General features: G+C 43.5%; 1 protein-coding gene across 6 annotated transcripts in view; it reads left to right on the forward strand.

Moving 5' to 3' along the window:
• Window positions 1-18,061, forward strand: part of LOC149461194 (cytoplasmic dynein 1 intermediate chain 1) — a 595,554-nt gene that overhangs the window by 257,976 nt on the left and 319,517 nt on the right. For all 6 annotated transcript variants that reach the window (XR_016312930.1, XR_016312931.1, XM_089678653.1 and 3 more), the window contains 2 exons: window positions 10,266-10,355; window positions 14,615-14,777. Coding sequence is in view for 4 of the 6 variants with exons in the window: in XM_089678653.1 (XP_089534779.1) it covers window positions 10,266-10,355; window positions 14,615-14,777 (253 nt within the window). In the remaining 2 variants the exon portion in view is untranslated. The remainder of the gene's footprint in view (window positions 1-10,265; window positions 10,356-14,614; window positions 14,778-18,061) is intronic.

The following is an 18,061-nucleotide window of genomic DNA, read 5'->3' on the forward strand; positions in this document are numbered from 1 at the left end:
TCATTAACATATCTGTGACTCATATGCTTTATTTAAAGGATATCTACACCCAAAAACTACATTTGTATGTATTGGGGGTTAAATAGAATAGAATAGATAGACATTGTGGCTCCATTAGTTTTCATTTTCAGCCTTTTTATCAGACTCCTGTGAAGAACATACTTCCAGTCCCTGGAGGTAGCTATGCTATTTGTTTTTATTGTTTCCACTGTTCACTTGTGGGAAGAATCGCTTTGTCTCTTGGTCCTAGGGAGTAATGTCCCTGGACAGAATCTGATGGGAAATCCAGCAATTTAAGCAGGTCATGGCTGGATAACATTTTTAACAAAAATTCCTAAAATCTCCAAAAAAAGAGAAAATTTAAGAAAATTTACACGTAAATTCCAGGAACATTTGTCATTCAAAAGATTTTGCTGGCCTTAAGTCCACATGCATACGGGGCGGTTTGATAACGCTGGTAACGTTAGCTATGTAAAAATCATGTTAAAAATGTGAGTATTTCAGCTTTTTTTTGAGTTTTTGCATTAGCATTCAGTGGCGTTTTGCCGCGATTAGCGGCGCTTTCCTGCGTTTTTACATGTTTGCACTTTAATTGTTTTTTTTTTACCCCCCAAAAAATATTTTTGGGTCCAAAAAACATCCAAAAACGCCGGTTTGTGGTGTTTTACAGCGTTTTACCACATTTTGCCACGATTTTCAGCGTTAGAGCATTTTTACAGCTAAAAAACTCCTCTAGAATCCCACTAGTTCTGGGGTTTTTGTTTTTCCAGCCAAAAAACGTCCCTGCCAAAAAAAGTTGATTCCAGTCTGTGTGTGTATGGACACATAGGATAACCTGCTGGGGGGTTTACTGGTTGTAGAAAAAAACGTCAAAAGCCAAAAACATCCGCTGTAAAAACGTCCCGTGTGCATGAGGACTTAAAGCTATAGTAAGCTTTTTTTTAAAATTTTACCTACAAGTCAGGGACGGACTGACCATTTGGAAACTCGGGCACTGCCCAAGGGCCCGGGGTCAGTAGGGGGCCCCATGAGATGCCCCTGGTACCTTTTTTGAGTTTGAGCAAGGACACGGGCCCCATGATCCCCTATTACCCGGGGGCCCCATGAGTTGTCAGTCCGCCCCTGCTACAGGTAAGCTTATAATAAAGCATACCCGTAGGTAAAATGAATATCTCTATAATGTGCACCATTTAGGAGATATTCTCTCTTTTTTGAGCTAGCACCTGCACTCTGAAGAAACGGCATATCTGTGCTGTTCCTTCAGAGCTGTGTGTTGTGGCCCGGGACTCCCAATGTCATCACGGACCAGCCTGTCTGGCAGCCGGAGCTCGCGAACCTGGAAGAAAGATGGGTGAAGATAGAAGCCTCTACAGCAGCGGTTCTCAACCTGGGGGTCGCGACCCCTTTGGGGGTCGAACGACCATTTCCCAGGGGTCGCCTAAGACCATCGGAAAACACATATTTCCGATGGTCTTAGGAACCGAGACACCGCTGCTGTCTCCGGCGATGTGTGGGCGGGATGATATGCTGCCCCTGTCACCGCCTCCTCGCCGCTGATTGGCCACCGGAACTGTAGCTCAGGAGAGGCACACAGGCGGCCAATCACCGGCGAGAAGGTGGAGCTTGGAGAGGAGGAGCCGAGCGGCAGCGCGCGGAGATCGAAGAAGATCGAGGGAGCTGCAGGAACAAGTGAAGAGAGAGGCCAGAGAAGGAAGACAGCTGACAGATAAGTGCAAATTTTGCTGCTGCAGCCAGGTATGCAGGCTGTAGATGGGAGAGGGAGAGAGCGAGCCCAGGCTGGAGCAGGGGTCAGCAAGGTAAGTATCATTGGTGTCAGTGGAAGGGATAGTGCCCCATCATTTGTGTCACTAATACCAACGATGGGGCACTATTCCTCCCCCTACTGACACCAACGATGGGGCACTATTCCTCCCCCCACTGACACCAACGATGGGGCACTATTCCTCCCCCCACTGACACCAATGATGGGGCACTATTCCTCCCACTGACACCCACGATGGGGCACTATTCCTCCCCTCACTGACACCAACGATGGGGCACTATTCCTCCCCTCACTGACACCAACGATGAGACAGTATTCCTTCCCTCACTGACACCAACGATGGGGCACTATTCCTCCCCCCACTGACACCAACGATGGGGTACTATTCCTCCCCCCACTGACACCAACGATGGGGCACTATTCCTCCCCCCACTGACACCAACGATGGGGCACTATTCCTCCCCCCACTGACACCAACGATGGGGCACTATTCCTCCCCCCACTGACACCAACGATGGGGCACTATTCCTCCCCCCACTGACACCAACGATGGGGCACTATTCCTCCCCCCACTGACACCTACGATGGGGCACTATTCCTCCCCCCACTGACACCAACGATGGGGCACTATTCCTCCCCCCACTGACACCAACGATGGGGCACTATTCCTCCCCCCACTGACATCAACGATGGGGCACTATTCCTCCCCCCACTGACACCAACGATGGGCACTATTCCTCCCCCCACTGACACCAACGATGGGGCACTATTCCTCCCCCCACTGACACCAACGATGGGGCACTATTCCTCCCCCCACTGACACCAACGATGGGGCACTATTCCTCCCCCCACTGACACCAACGATGGGGCACTATTCCTCCCCCCACTGACACCAACGATGGGGCACTATTCCTCCCCCCGACGCCAATGATGGGGCACTATTCCTCCCACTGACACCAATGATGGGGCACTATTCCTCCCACTCATACCAATGATGGGGCACTATTCCTCCCACTCATACCAATGATGGGGCACTATTCCTCCCACTCATACCAATGATGGGGCACTATTCCTTCCACTGACACCAATGATGGGGCACTATTCCTCCCACTGATACTAATGATGGGGCACTATTCCTCCCACTGACACCAATGATGGGGCACTATTCCTCCCACTGACACCAATGATGGGGCACTATTCCTCCCACTGACACCAATGATGGGGCACTATTCCTCCCACTCATACCAATGATGGGGTACTATTCCTCCCACTCATACCAATGATGCGGCACTATTCCTCCCACTGATACCAATGATGGGGCACTATTCCCCCCACTGATACCAATGATGGGGTACTATTCCTCCCACTGACGCCAATGATGGGACACTATTCCTCCCACTGACGCCAATGATTGGGCACTATTCCTCCCACTGACGCCAATGATTGGGCACTATTCCTCCCACTGACACCAATGATGGGACACTATTCCTCCCACTGACGCCAATGATTGGGCACTATTCCTCCCACTGACGCCAATGATGGGACACTATTCCTCCCACTGACACCAATGATTGGGCACTATTCCTCCCACTGATACCAATGATGGGACACTATTCCTCCCACTGACGCCAATGATGGGACACTATTCCTCCCACTGACGCCAATGATTGGGCACTATTCCTTCCACTGATACCAATGATGGGGCACTATTCCTCCCACTGATACCAACGATGGGACACTATTCATCCCACTGACATCAGTGATGGGGCGCTAGTCCTCCCACTGCAAAATTACAGTTATGAAGTAGCAACGAAAATAATTTTATGGTTGGGGGTCACCACAACATGAGGAACTGTATTAAGGGGTCGCGGCATTAGAAAGGTTGAGAACCACTGCTCTACAGCGATGAGAGAGTGCCGCTCGAGGGTTTTGTTTTATGGTACAATTATTCATTTCTTTCAGGTACTTATATAGCGCCGTCAATTTACACAGCACTTTACATATATATTGTACATTCACATCAGTCCCTAACCCTCAAGGAGCGTACAATCTAAGGTCCCTAATACATACATATACTAGGGAAAATTTAGACAGGAGCCAATTCACCTACCAGCATGTCTTTGGAATGTGGGAGGAAACTGGAGTACCCAAAGGAAACCCATGCAAGCACAGGGAGAACATGCAAACTCTAGGCAGGTGGTGCCGTGGTTGGGATTTGAACCAATGACCCTAGTACTGCCAGGCAGAAGTGCTAACCATTTAGCCACTGTGCTGCCTGCTTTATATAATGTGCTAGTATGTGATGCATACTAGCATGTTATGACATTACCTTGCAGGGGACTTTTTTTTCCCCTTTACTGCAGTTTACTACCGCTTTAAGATTTGTAATGAATAGACTTTACCAAACAAAAACCACATACATTGTTAAAACTTTGTTCATTGCAGAAAAGTTTGACATCCTGCTCCTTTTAACCACTTGCCCTCCTGAGGATTTACCCCCCTTAATGACCAGGCCTCTTTTTGCTACTCGGCGCTGCACTAATTCAACTGAAAATTGTGCGGTCATGCAATTCTGCACCCAAATGAAATTTACGTCCTTTTTTTCACACAAATAGAACTTTCTTTTGGTGGTATTTGATCACCTGTACGCTTTTTATTTTTCACACTATAAACAAGAAAACACCAAAAATTTTGAAGAAAAACTATATTTTTTACTTTCAGCTATAAAAAATATATAGTAAACTCAAAGTTAGTTCTAAATTTAGGCCAAAATGTATTCTGCTCCATGTTTTTGGTAAAAAAAATCCCAATAAGTGTATATTGATTGCTTTGTGTGAAAGTTATAGTGTCTACAAACTATGGTATAGATACTGCAATTTACGCCATTTTTTTGCTATACAGCGCTGTGCTAGTTTAACGGACAATTGCGCGGTCATGCAATACGGTACGTAAATGAAATCCTTTTTTTTCCCACAAATTGAGCTTTCTTTTGGAGGTATTTGATCGCCTGTGCATTTTTTATTTTTATTGAAAAATGCTGCCCTATGCAAATGCCTTGTTTGCCTTGTGGTAGATACTCCCCTGGGAACAGCACAGGTATGCCATTCCTTCAGAGTGCGTGCGCCAGTGACGTCATCTGCTACTGCTCGCTGGAATATTTCCTAAATGATAAACGGTCAGGAGATATTCATTTTACCTACAGGTGAGCTTTATTATACGCTTACCTGTACATAAAAGTGGAACATTGGACTTTACTACCACTATAAACATGCACTGCTGAGGAGATATTCACAATTTCTGCAGCCGGTGACGTCATCGGTGCACGTGCACTCAGTGTGCTATCAATTCAGAGCGCTGTGCAGCAATCATGAGTGCTGTGTGCATGCGCGGGAGTGATGTCATCATGTCAGCCAGAGCAAGTGAACCTGGAAAGAGGTTTGGGTGAAAATGGAAGCCATGGCAGCGGTGACAGCTCGCCACTGGAGAACTTTGTTTGAAAGCTACATTTGCCATAATGGTATACATCAAATATTAGAACATTATGGCAATAACCTGCAGGGGGCTGGATGATTTTTTCTGACTTTACTACTGCTTTAAACTGTTAAATCAAAGCCCAATCACTAAAATTTCTGTTTTAACAATTTTTATTGAGATTAAATGGAAGGACAGTTTCAATATACAAATAAGTATCTAGACTTTCTCAACCTTTTCAACACAGAGGAACCTTTGATATAGTCATTTTCAGTCTCAGGCTAGGTTCACATATGTACTGGTGGTGCGGCTGCAGATCCGCACGAAAATCCGTGGAGCCGCACCATCTGCAAAGAGAAATGCGGACCCGCGGGCGTGTGCCATTACTTCTAATGGCACGCCGCCTGCACTGGAAAATGCAACCGTACTGGAAACCAAGGTTCCTGTGCGGGCTGTGTTTTCAGAAGGAATGCAGGGACGTCATCCCTGCATGTTACGGGGCACGGGAGTCCATTAAAATGAATGGGCTCTAGTGCCCGCGCAAAACGTGGTCCCTATGGCCACATAGATGTGAACCAGGGGTCAGAGAATCCCGATTACAATGACTATACCTACAACTCATGATAGATTAGTGTGATGGTCAGTGGGAAGAATGTTCCTTACACTTGTGGTCATTGGGAAGAATTCCCCCCTTACAGATAGCTAAAAAGATCAATGGTGGAACTTATCTGAGAGGCAGAAAGTTCTCATTGCTCAAGGAACCCCTAGCACCCTCTGGAGGAACCCCAGGGCTCCATGGAACCCTGGTTGAGAAACCCTGATCTAGACCAACAAGCTAGAGATGTGTCCAGTATAACAAAATAACAAAGCTTTGTTGGCAAATTGCCAACAGCAAGAAACAGTAGGCATAGTTCTACAGTACATCTACTTTGGTCTTAAGGCATGTAAGGTCAAATTGATACAAGTTGTAACATGTTGATGTCAGTTCAAAAGTTGTTTGCCGGCTATTTAAAATTTTGGGTTTCAGTAAACGTCTACCTGTTGATCCTGCCATGAAAGTCCATGTTCAGGCACATCCTGTTGTGCGGTGACAACTGTATCCCAATTGTGCTCTTACATTGTCACCCTGTGGCACATGCCCCTGATGGAGACCACCAACACGCATAGAACAGGTATGGTTCACCATTGTTAGGTAGCTGATCCATAGCAATGATGTGCATCTAACGCTGGTATACTTAACCATACACCCTTGCGAGAGCCATGTTTGCCCGCACAGAGATGCACGGGTGCAGGCAGTCCCAGTCATGTCAATTGGGATGCAGCAGCTGCATGGACACAACCACTGCTCCCAATCAGGGACGGACTGACCATTTGGAAATTCGGGCACTGCCCGAGGGCCCGGGGTCAGTAGGGGGCCCCATGAGATGCCCCTGGTACCTTTTTTGAGTTTGGGCAAGGACACAGGGGCTCCATGATCCTCTATTGCCCAGGGGCCCTATGAGTTGTCAGTCCGCCCCTGCTCCCAATTTAACATTTGTTTGGGTGCCGATCCCTGTCTGCATGGGCAAACAAGGCGCTTGTATGGATGTACTCTTAAGTACATCCATGTGAACGAGGCCTAACACTTCCAGGGATTTATTGTCTTTCAAAGAAATAACAGCACTTCCCTGACAATGCCTTCATCTGCTTTTTTTTTCTCATGATGCCATCTTAGTCCAGACATCACCACTTACATCCTGGACTAAGATGCCAGGTTGGAGAGGACCAGGGGCAGACCGACAACTCATGGGGCCCCCGGTTAATAGGGGATCATGGGGCCCCTGTGTCCTTGCCCAAACTCCAAAAAAAAAGGTACCAGGGGCATCTCATGGGGCCCCCTACTGACCCCGGGCCCTCGGGCAGCACCCGAGTTTCCAAATGGTCAGTCCACCCCTGGAGAGGACATAGCCATGTATATCCTGGTACCTGTGCAGTCCTTGGCTGTGTTCACAACTGACGGGCACAGATCAGCAGCTGCTGCAGCCTCTGACCTTGTGACGTACCACTAAGTCATTGCGTCACATTCCACACACCAGGGGAGAGGAGAGTGAGAAAATGCTTCCTCCTGCCTGCAGTAGACTGACGACATGGTGTCTGTCTAGGCAAAGAGGGCTGCAGCTCAAGGTCTGCTTTTTAATGATGAATGGTGTATGTTTTCTCAGAAATGGTATCATCGCTGTGTATTGGGACCTGTCAAGGATTTGAAATACAGCCTTGTAAAGTTACTGAAAGGTCCGCTTTAAAGTACAGTGGTACCTCGGTTTACGAACGCCTCGTTTAATGTAATTTTCGGTTTACAAATGAAAATCCATTGAAAATAATGCCTCAGTTTACAAATTTGTTTTGCAGTACGAAGCAAGTTTCCTCAAGAGCAATGCGCCTGGGAGGTTTATAGCTCCGCCCCCATCGAGTGTAGAGGTGTTGAAGTGTGATTTATGTAGAGTTGAAGTGTACTGTACCATGTTTGAAAAGTTTGCCATGTTTGAAAAGTGGATTTTGCGATGTTTTAAAAGTTGACGTTGGATCTTTGAAATGTTACTGCTTGATTAATCATGTCCCTGTACAGTATTTATGCCTTTAAAGTGCAATTTATAAAGAATTTTGAACAGATAAGACTTTTGTTGACTTTTTTCTGACCTCCGGAACGGATTAATTGGTTTTCAATGCATTTATGATATTTTTTTTTTATCATGTCCCTGTACAGTATTTATGCCTTTAAAGTGCACTTTATAAAGAGCTTTGAACAGATTAGACTTTTTTGTATATTTTTTCTGACCTCCGGAATGGATTAATTGGTTTTCAATGTATTTACAAATTCATTTTTAATCATGTCCCTGTACAGTATTTATGCCTTTAAAGTGCACTTTATAAAGAGTTGTGAACACATAAAATACTTTTTTTTTTACTTTTTTCTGACCTCCGGAACGGACTAATTGGTTGTCATTGCATTCCTATGGGAAATTGCGTTTCGGTTTATAAATTTTTCACAATACGAAATGTCCCGGAGAACGCATTAAATTCGTAAACCGAGGTACCACTGTATATGTAAACCCTCACCTTGTAAACAACACATTCCATTTAACTGCTTGCCTGCCGCCCTATACTAGAATTACTGCTACAGTGCGGCAGGGCTGCGCAAAATCATTTATATATACATGATTTGCATTTCCGGGTAGGGCTATTGGCGGCTACGGATGTCAGTCACCAAGTCCCAGATGGAGATTCCCCGCCGGCACCCTGCGATCGCTGAGTAACACTGATAGGGGAGAGATCTGTGTGTAAACAAAACAGGTTTCTCTCCTGCCAGCAAGAACATGCTCCCATGTATTTCTCTGCACAGCAACATGTCTCCCTAGTAAAACACACACACACAACACATTATGTAAAACAGCACACAGTTAACCCTTTGATCACCCCAGATTTTAACCCCTTCCTGCCCAGTGTCATTAGTACAGTGTCAGTGCTTCTTATTAGCACTGATCACTGTATTAGTATCAGTGGCAGTTAGTCAGTTCCCCCCAGTGTCAGAATTCCCACCGCAGTCTCTCAGTCGTTGATCACCGCCATTACCAGTATAAAAAAAAATTAAAATTCCAGTATATACTGTATACCGCCATTTGTAGACACTATAACTTTCACATAAACCAATTCATTTACACTTATTGGGATTTTTTTTTTAGCAAAGACATGGAGCAGAATACATTTTGGCCTAAATTTATGACAAAATTAGATTTTTAAAATTTTTTTATTGGAAATGTTTTACAGCAAAAAGTCAAAAATAGTTTTTTTTTTTCAAAATTGTTGATCTTTCTTTGTTTATAGCACAAAAAATAAAAAACGCAGAGGTGATCAAATACTACAAAAAAGTTCTATTTTTGAGGGAAAAAAATTATATAAATTTAATTTATGTACAGAGTTGCATGACCGCACAATTGTCAGTTAACGTAGCAGCGCCATATTCCAAAATTGGCTCTGAGGAAGAGGTTGTGTCCTCGAAACACGTTAGCCAGTTGGTCATCCAGGGTTCCATCGTATGGACTCAGATGTTGTTTGGATCATACATCTTGTTCAGTTTGACATGCCTGTGTTTTTATGTCTATTGTAAGTATGATACTTACTTTGTTTCTTCAATAAATATTTTAAACGATAATGCACTAGGTCGGTGCGCCCTTTTTCTGTTTCTCCATTTGCATCAGGAAGGGGGGTAAATGTGATTAAAATAGAAATGAAAGGCAAAACATTTGTGTATGGATTTAAAAACATTTATAACATTATAAGCACCTTTTTCCCTTTTATATAAGTGATCACATACATTCTGTTTTCAAAAGAGCTGGGGGAGGAGAAACAGGAACACAATTATCTTCCCAGTGAATGACTGTGCAGGGGAGATTGTGTGAGAACAAGTTAGATCATTGAAGGAGAGCAGGCTGGGTTCCCTGTACAGCTACAGAACTGACCACGCTGTGCTCGCATGCCTAGTGTGGTCAGTTTTTAACAGGAAACCAGAGGGACTGGCAGGAACACCAGAGATTTCACACAAAGGATGCAATACAAAGAGAACAGGATACTTTTTCATACAAGTACATGGTACAGCAGGCACATATTAGGAATAGGAAATGTTGGGTTTACATATTTGGGCCAATATTGAGCCACGGAACCGCAATTGCTGCAAGGTATAAATACGTTTCCAGTGTTGATGAAAGGTAAGCAGAAAGCAGCACAAGAATGAGTCATTCAACTGCCGCCGCTTTCAACTCTGGATCTTTCTGTAGGAAACGTTTCCGCTGAGCTTTGTTTATGGCAATGGATTAGAACTTTGAACATATATGAAAATTTGAATCTTTGGGAGAATTGATGTTCTGGTCGCTGCTGATGTGCCTTTTAATGACTCGTTTACATTGGTGTGTATTAACAGTTGTTTGTAGAAGGATAACGTCTTATTGATATGTGACTCTTTGTTTTGGTTACATAGAAGAGGAAGAGGATGAGGAAATGGTGGAACTTAAAACAGATCATGATTCGGAATTTGACAATCAAGAAGAAAAGCAGGATTCAAAAGAAGGTAAACAGCTTTACATTGATTGCTTTCAATTACAGCATACACTAAATGGTGATTAGGAACATCAGATGGATTGGCTCTTTAACAATGGCAGTGTTGTCTATTATTATTTTGGGTTAGAGACTGCAAGTTTAAATCTGAACTCCAGCCTTCTCTTCAGTCTCGCACAATTGTCCAGGCTCCTCTCCTGTACGGAAATTGCTTGCATGTATGCATTAGAACAGGGGTGTCAAACTGGCAGCCCGCCAGCTGTTGTGAAACTACAAGTCCCATCATGCCTCTGCCTTTGGGAGTCATGCTTGTAACTGTAAGTCCTCTTGGGACTTGTAGTTTGGCAACAGCTGGAGGGCCGCCAGTTTGACACCCGTGCATTAGAAGCTGCAGCAAGTAAGATGCCTGTCTCATTCCCTGTGTAGAGGACATCATCAAGCTCAGATCTGGGCAAATTGTGGCCCCAGGGCCATATACAGCCATATACAGCCCTTTGGCTGTCCCTATCTGGTGCTCAATGCTTCTTACTGAGGAAGCCGATGGGCTCAGAGAGGCACGCTGACAGATATCTGCAAGAACTGGAAGGAGAGAGCCAGAGGAGCCGGGAGGCTCGGTTCTGATGGGAGAGTGCTGCCGAGGAGATGTCCCGATACTCTTCCACCACTCTTCTACCTGGCCAGTGCCTGCACTCTGCAAACCCCAGGAGCCTTTCACTTGTTCTTCACTCCAACTCCAGGTCAGCATCTGCAGAAATCCCTGATCTCAGGCTCTCTCCTTCCAGTCACAGTGCTTTTAGGACAGCATTTGAAAGGTGGTGAGGAGGTGTTATATTGCTCAGCTGCCTGTTTTTACCACCCCCTGACTGCCTGTCTGGAAGAGACCTATTTCATGAGCTGTTGTACCTGTTATTTCCCATATGGAAGAAAAATATATTTGAAATACTACAATTTTGGCCATATTCAATATATTTCAAAATATATTTCAATAAATATATATATGTATATATATATATATATATGTATGTATATACAGTGAAGGAAATAAGTATTTGATCCCCTGCTGATTTTGAATGTTTGCCCACTCACAAAGAAATGATCAGTGTAAAAATCCAATGTTCGGTGTATTGTAACGCTGAGAGACAGAATAGCAACACAAAATTCAAAAGAAATGCATATGTAACAAATGATGCACTGATTTGCATGTTCATGAGGGAAATAAGTATTTGATCCCCTTCACAAAACATGACTTAGTACTTGCTGGCAAATCCCTTGTTGGCAATCACAGAGGTCAGACATTTCCTGTAGTTGGCCACCAGGTTTGCACACATCTCAGGAGGGATTTTGGCCCACTCCACTCGGCAGATCCTCTCCAAGTCTTTAGGGTTTGGTGGCTGACGCTTGGCAACTCGAACTTTCAGCTCCCTCCACAGATTTTAAATCAGATTAAGGTCTGGAGACTGGCTAGGCCACTCCAGGACCTTAATGTGCTTCTTCTTGAGCCACTCCTTTGTTGCCTTGGCTGTGTGTTTTGGGTCATTGTCATGCTGGAACACCCATCCACGACCCATTTTCAATGCCCTGGCTGAGGGAAGAAGGTTCTCACCCAAGATTTGACAGTACATTGCCCCGTCCTTCGTCCCTTTGATGCAGTGAAGTTGTGAAAAACACCCCCAAAGCAGAATGTTTCCAATACCATGTTTGACAGTTGGGATGGTGTTCTTGGGGTCATAGGCAGCATTCCTCCTCCTCCAAACACGGCGAGTTGATTTGATTCCAAAGAGCTCGATTTTGGTCTCATCTGACCACAACACTTTCAACCAGTCCTCCTCTGCATCATTCAGATGTTCAGCTGCAAACTTCAGACGGGCCTGGACATGTGCTTTCTTGAGCAGAGGGACCTTGCGGGTACTGCAGGATTTCAGTCCTTGTCGGCGTAGTGTGTTACCAATTGTTTTCTTGGTGACTGTGGTCCCAGCTGCCTGGAGATCATTGACAAGATCCTCACATGTAGGTCTGGCATGAATCCTTACTGTTCTCATGAACACGGACACTATACGAGGTGAGATCTTGCACGGTGCACCAGACCTAGGGAGACTGACAGTTGTTTTGTGTTTCTTCCATTTGTGAATGATTGCACCAACTGTTGTCACCTTCTCACCAAGCTGCTTGGCGATAGCTTGGTAGCCAGGTCCAGTTGTCTAGGTCTACAGTCTTGTCCCTGACATCCTTGGACATCTCTTTGGTCTTTGCCATGGTGGAGAGTTTGGAATCTGATTGTTTAATTGCTCCTGTGGACAGGTGTCTTTATACAGGTAACACAATTAGATTAGCAGCACTTCCTTTAAGAGACTGCTTCTGATCTCAGCTTGTTACCTGTATGAAAGACACCTGGTAGACAGAAATCCTGCTGAATGATAGGGGATCAAATACTTATTTCCCTCATGAACATGCAAATCAGTGCATAATTTGTTAGACATGCATTTCTTTTGAATTTTTTTGTTGCTATTCTGTCTGTGTTACAATACACCAAACATTTAATTTTTAGACTGATCATTTGTTTGTGAGTGGGCAAACATTCAAAATTAGCAGGGGATCAAATACGCATTTCCCTCACTGTATGTGTATGCATGTATATATATATATCTATCTATCTATATATACGCACTGCATGTTGAAATGCGTTTTTATTACAAAATATATGAAAATATTTTTAAAAATACATTTCATATATACTGTATGTCTTTAAAAATACAAATCTACATTTTTGGAATGCATTTACAAATATATGTAAAAATATATGTTAAAATTACTTTTTTTATATGTAAAAAAAAAATCTGAAGAATATATTTAAAAAAAAATATATTTTTAAAAATAACGTTTTTAAAAAAAAAAAATTTCAGATTTTTTTTAACATATAAAAAAGTCATTTTAACATATATTTTTACATATATTTGTAAATGCGTTCCAAAAATGTAGATTTGTATTTTTAAAAACCTACAGTATATTTGAAATGTATTTTTAAAAATATTTTCATATATTTTGTAATAAAAATACATTTCAACATGCAGTATATATTTCATATATATTTCAAATATATTTTTCTTCCATGTGGGTTCTAGCACCAGGTGTTTGTTCTCTATATGTCTACATACTTGCAGACCTTCCCAGGTCCAAAATTAACATTGAGAAAAACTAAGTTCTGCCCACCACAACAGTCCCAGTGTCCCATGTGGCACTTTGGGAAAATGAATTGCCCACCCCTGATCTCTCTCTTCCCTCCTCAGGCTTAGCTCCCTGGCCTGCAACTATCATTCATTGGATTTAAAGCTCGTTCACATCAGAACACCGTTCCAACGCCATGTTTAAAATGCACTGGGTGTGTGATCTGCCATGGGTGTCAATGAATTCCTAATGACACCCCAAACGCAGATCACAAACGCAGTGCGTTTGCCTGCACTGGATCACATAGTACCCCAGTACCATGACATCCGGTTGCAATTGCAGTTTTAAAAGTAGTGCAGTCCATTCAAATGAATAGGCTGAAAATCGCAGTGCTCTGAATTGCTAAATGTTACCCTAGGCTCACACCTAAGCATTTTCTGCAGCGTTTTGCAGAAACGCAATACAGTCCATTTAACATGATTTCCTATGGGACATGTTTACATCTGTGCGTTTTTACCAGGGGTATTTTTTGGAAAGGGTCAGGGACAGGGGCGGACTGACCATTTGGAAACTCGGGCACTGCCCGAGGGCCCGGGGTCAGTAGGGGGCCCCATGAGATACCCCTGGTACCTTTTTCATAGGCTTTTTTGAGTTTGGGCAAGGACACAGGGGCCCCATGACCCCCTATTGCCCGGGGGCCCCATGAGTTGTCAGTCCGCCCCTGTGCAGGAGAGATATACAGTGGTACATGTAATGATCATTAAATAAATGAACACAAAAAGACGTAACTGGAAATGCTGCAGAAAAGCATGTATGGCGTTTTTACTGTTTTTGCTGATTTTGTGTTTTAAATCTACCTAAAAACAAGAAAAAGAAAAAAAAAGGAAGAAAAAAAACGCAAAATGCATCAAAAACTCAGGTGCAAAAACACAACGCAAAACGAAATGCAGAAATGGCTCCAACGCAACCTGCATAGGCGTGAACCTAGCCTTAAGGTGTTTATCGTGTTTGTGAATATCACACATATGCAAATTCTGATTGATCAGTTATGAATTTGATTGAATCCCTTCATAAGTATCTTCTATACATTTATGGGGATCTCTGTTTAAGTTCCGCCTAGAGAACTAACTGAAGAAGAAAAACAGCAAGCAGTCCACTCAGAGGAATTCCTGATATTCTTTGATCGCACAATCCGTGTCATTGAGCGAGCTCTAGCCGAAGACTCCAATATTTTCTTTGACTACAGCGGAAGAGACCTGGAAGATAAAGAAGGGTGAGATTCATTCAACATACATCTGCAACTCATGATACAGTCGGTGTCGGCTATCTGGCCTTGTAAAGGCTTTTATTTGTCCTTCCTTTCTTTTTGCTATATACAGTCAGGTCCATAAATATTGGGACATCGACACAATTCTAACATTTGTGGCTCTATACACCACCACAATGGATTTGAAATGAAACTTGTATACTGTATCTCTTCTACAAAAATGCAACCTAGATATGAATTTGATAAAAATTGCTAAGTATAACTTGGGATACTCACATCCTGCAGAATGTTTTTGCTATCTCTCTGATGGGTTTGTTTTGTTTTTTCAGCCTAATGATGGCTTGCTTCACTGATAGTGACAGCTCTTTGGATCTCATCTTGAGAGTTGACAGCAACAGATTCCAAATGCAAATAGCACACTTGAAATGAACTCTGGACCTTTTATCTGCTCATTGTAATTGGGATAATGAGGGAATAACACACACCTGGCCATGGAACAGCTGAGAAGCCAATTGTCCCATTACTTTTGGTCCCTTAACAAGTGGGAGGCACATATGCAAACTGTTGTAATTCCTACACCGTTCACCTGATTTGGATGTAAATACCCTCAAATTAAAGCTGACAGTCTGCAGTTAAAGCACATCTTGTTCATTTCATTTCAAATCCATTGTGGTGGTGTAGAGAGCCAAAAATGTTAGAATTGTGTCCATGTCCCAATAATTATGGACCTGACTGTATGTATAAGGATTGGATGTGTAAAGATTCCTCTTGGAGTTATAAGTGCACTTTATTGGATGGCCACATAATATATATATAAAATATAATCAGGATCATAATATTCCTAAAAAAAAGATCTGTTATGCACTTCAAACACGTGCAAAATATTGACATTCCACTACCTAAAGCACAACAATAGATAATTTATTCCATTTTGGGCACTTTTTTTACAGTAAAAAATAGTGGTAGCCCACATTGCTCCTTTACAAATACAATACAATGTTACCATGTGACCACCCTTCAAAACTACACATAGGTCTGTAATATACTGTATATCAGTTTTTTGGTTATCCCATATGTCTATACATTTCTCCAGTTTTGCCCACTTCTTCGAGATGTGAGTATCCCAAGTTATACTTAGCAATTTTTATCAGATTCATATCTAGGTTGCATTTTTGTAGACGAGATACAGTATACAGGGTGTGACAATTTAATTCCCGGAGTGCCCGCAGCGTAGCGCTATGGCGGGGAGTCTCACAGCTGTTCTCACTCGCGTGTTGTGACATATTCTGTCTTGCACTCGTCTGGGTCACAGACCAGCGGACTCAGTCTTTATGGAGCAGTGGAAGAAATCACGTGTGTGCATTGTGCTGTTGGCAGAAAATGGGTGACAGGAATGTGGAGCAGGGGATTAACATCAAATTTGCATGAAATTTGGCAAAAGTGCGAGTGAAACTTAAGCTTTATTATAATAGGCTTATGGTGAACATTTCATGAAGAAATCAAGTGTTTTTGAATGACATAGGCAGTTTAATGAGGGGCAGGAAGATGTCCTTGATGAGGCAAGAAGTCGGCAGCCAAAAACACAAATATGGAAAATGAGTATGTTATGGGAATCTGTTCAGAGAAAAAGACTGGAACTCTGGCTTGACAAGTGGATTCTTCACCACGACAATGCTCCTGCGCATGATGCGTTCTGAAATATGACCAACCACCTTATTCCCCTGACTTAGCGTCCTGCGACTTTTGGCTGTTTCCAGGGGCACAGATCTGATGACATTCTGGACATCCAGTGCAACGCAAAAAAGATACTGTTCAGGGGAAACAACATTCAGGAATGTTTCCAGCAGTGGCAGCAGTGATCTAGAAAAGTGCGTTGCTTCATAAGGGGTCTACTTTAAAAGTGACCACAGCCACTAGCATATAGGTAAACAAACTTTTTTTTTACAGTCTATTCTGGGAATTAAATTGTCACACCTAGTATAGTTTAATCTAAAAATATATACAAAAAGTAAATACATGTACTATATAATAACTTAAAGAGGAGCTCCACCCAAAAAGGAAAGTTCCACTGTAGGGCCTGGTCCCCCGCTCCCCGTGAGGAATTGGCACCTTTGGGAAGTGGGGGGGGGGGGGGATTGGGTACCCAATTGTGACAGGTACTGACCGAAAGTGAAAGTGTTCCTCCCCCCTCCCTCCCGCCCTGTAGTCTTCTGGGACATGTGACAGGTCCCAGAAGACTTCGGAAACATTCACAATGTGCAGAGCTACTCGTGCATGAGCAGTGGACACCCGGCTGTGAAGCCGCAAGCTGTCACAGCCGGGTGCCCACACTTAGGATGCCAGCGCCGGGGAGGGAGGACGGCCGGTGAACCGTGTGAACACACCGCTGGATCATAGGACAGGTGAGTTTTTCTTTCTTTTTAAAACTCAGCAGCTACAGTTTTTGTAGCTGCTCGCTTTTATTTTTTTCAAGTGAGATTGGAGCTCCGCGTTAACATTTTGACAAATCACTAGGAATGGATGCATTATACAGCCGTATAGATCATTTTCCATCAATGTTTGTGAGCCCACACTTTACACCCCTACGGAAATAAATTGGATCCTGCTAGCCGGACGAACTGCAAGAGACAAATATGGTGGCATAGCAATGGAGGTGGCTAGACGAGTCCAAATGGCACTCACAAACAGAAAGTAAGTACCTGGGATGGGTGTATGTTGACCAACAGACATCCCAAAGCATAGATGGATGGGAGAGTTTGATTTGAATATTAAAAATGAATTAAAAAGCGTTTTCAGTTTGTGATGCTCAGATACAGTTTAGCTTTGAAGGAAACCTGTACGGAGGAGAAATTAGAGGTGGCCAATACTGGCAAAGTGGAAGTATTTAAAGCTTGAAGAACTGAGAAAAATACCTTTGCAGTGGGGTTCCCCCAGACTGCGAGAGTGAATTGATTGATTTTTGTCTAGGGTACCAGAGAAAAAGGATTTTTACTTGCCCCTCGCTTCCGCAGGCTTCCTCCTTTCCATGCCACTGTTCCGCCAAAGCCTTTTTCAGCATCCTTGAGTCCAGTGGTTGAAGCTGTAACACCATCAGATACAATGAAGGACTAGCAGTTCTATATTGTAAGTGAAGACGCCAAGGGCACACACCACAACCTGGAGTGTTGGAGGAAGAAAGGAGCACTGGTGCCACACGAGCAAAGCATAAGTTAGTAAAAGTCCTTCTATCTGGTACCATAGGCAACAACAAGTATTTAAGTCATGAAGTGCAGAAGAAGCCCCGCCCCAAG

Source organism: Staurois parvus, unplaced genomic scaffold (assembly GCF_062004578.1).
Source record: "Staurois parvus isolate SC_StPar_1 unplaced genomic scaffold, SC_StPar_1.0 ptg000208l, whole genome shotgun sequence".
NCBI lineage: Eukaryota > Metazoa > Chordata > Amphibia > Anura > Ranidae > Staurois > Staurois parvus.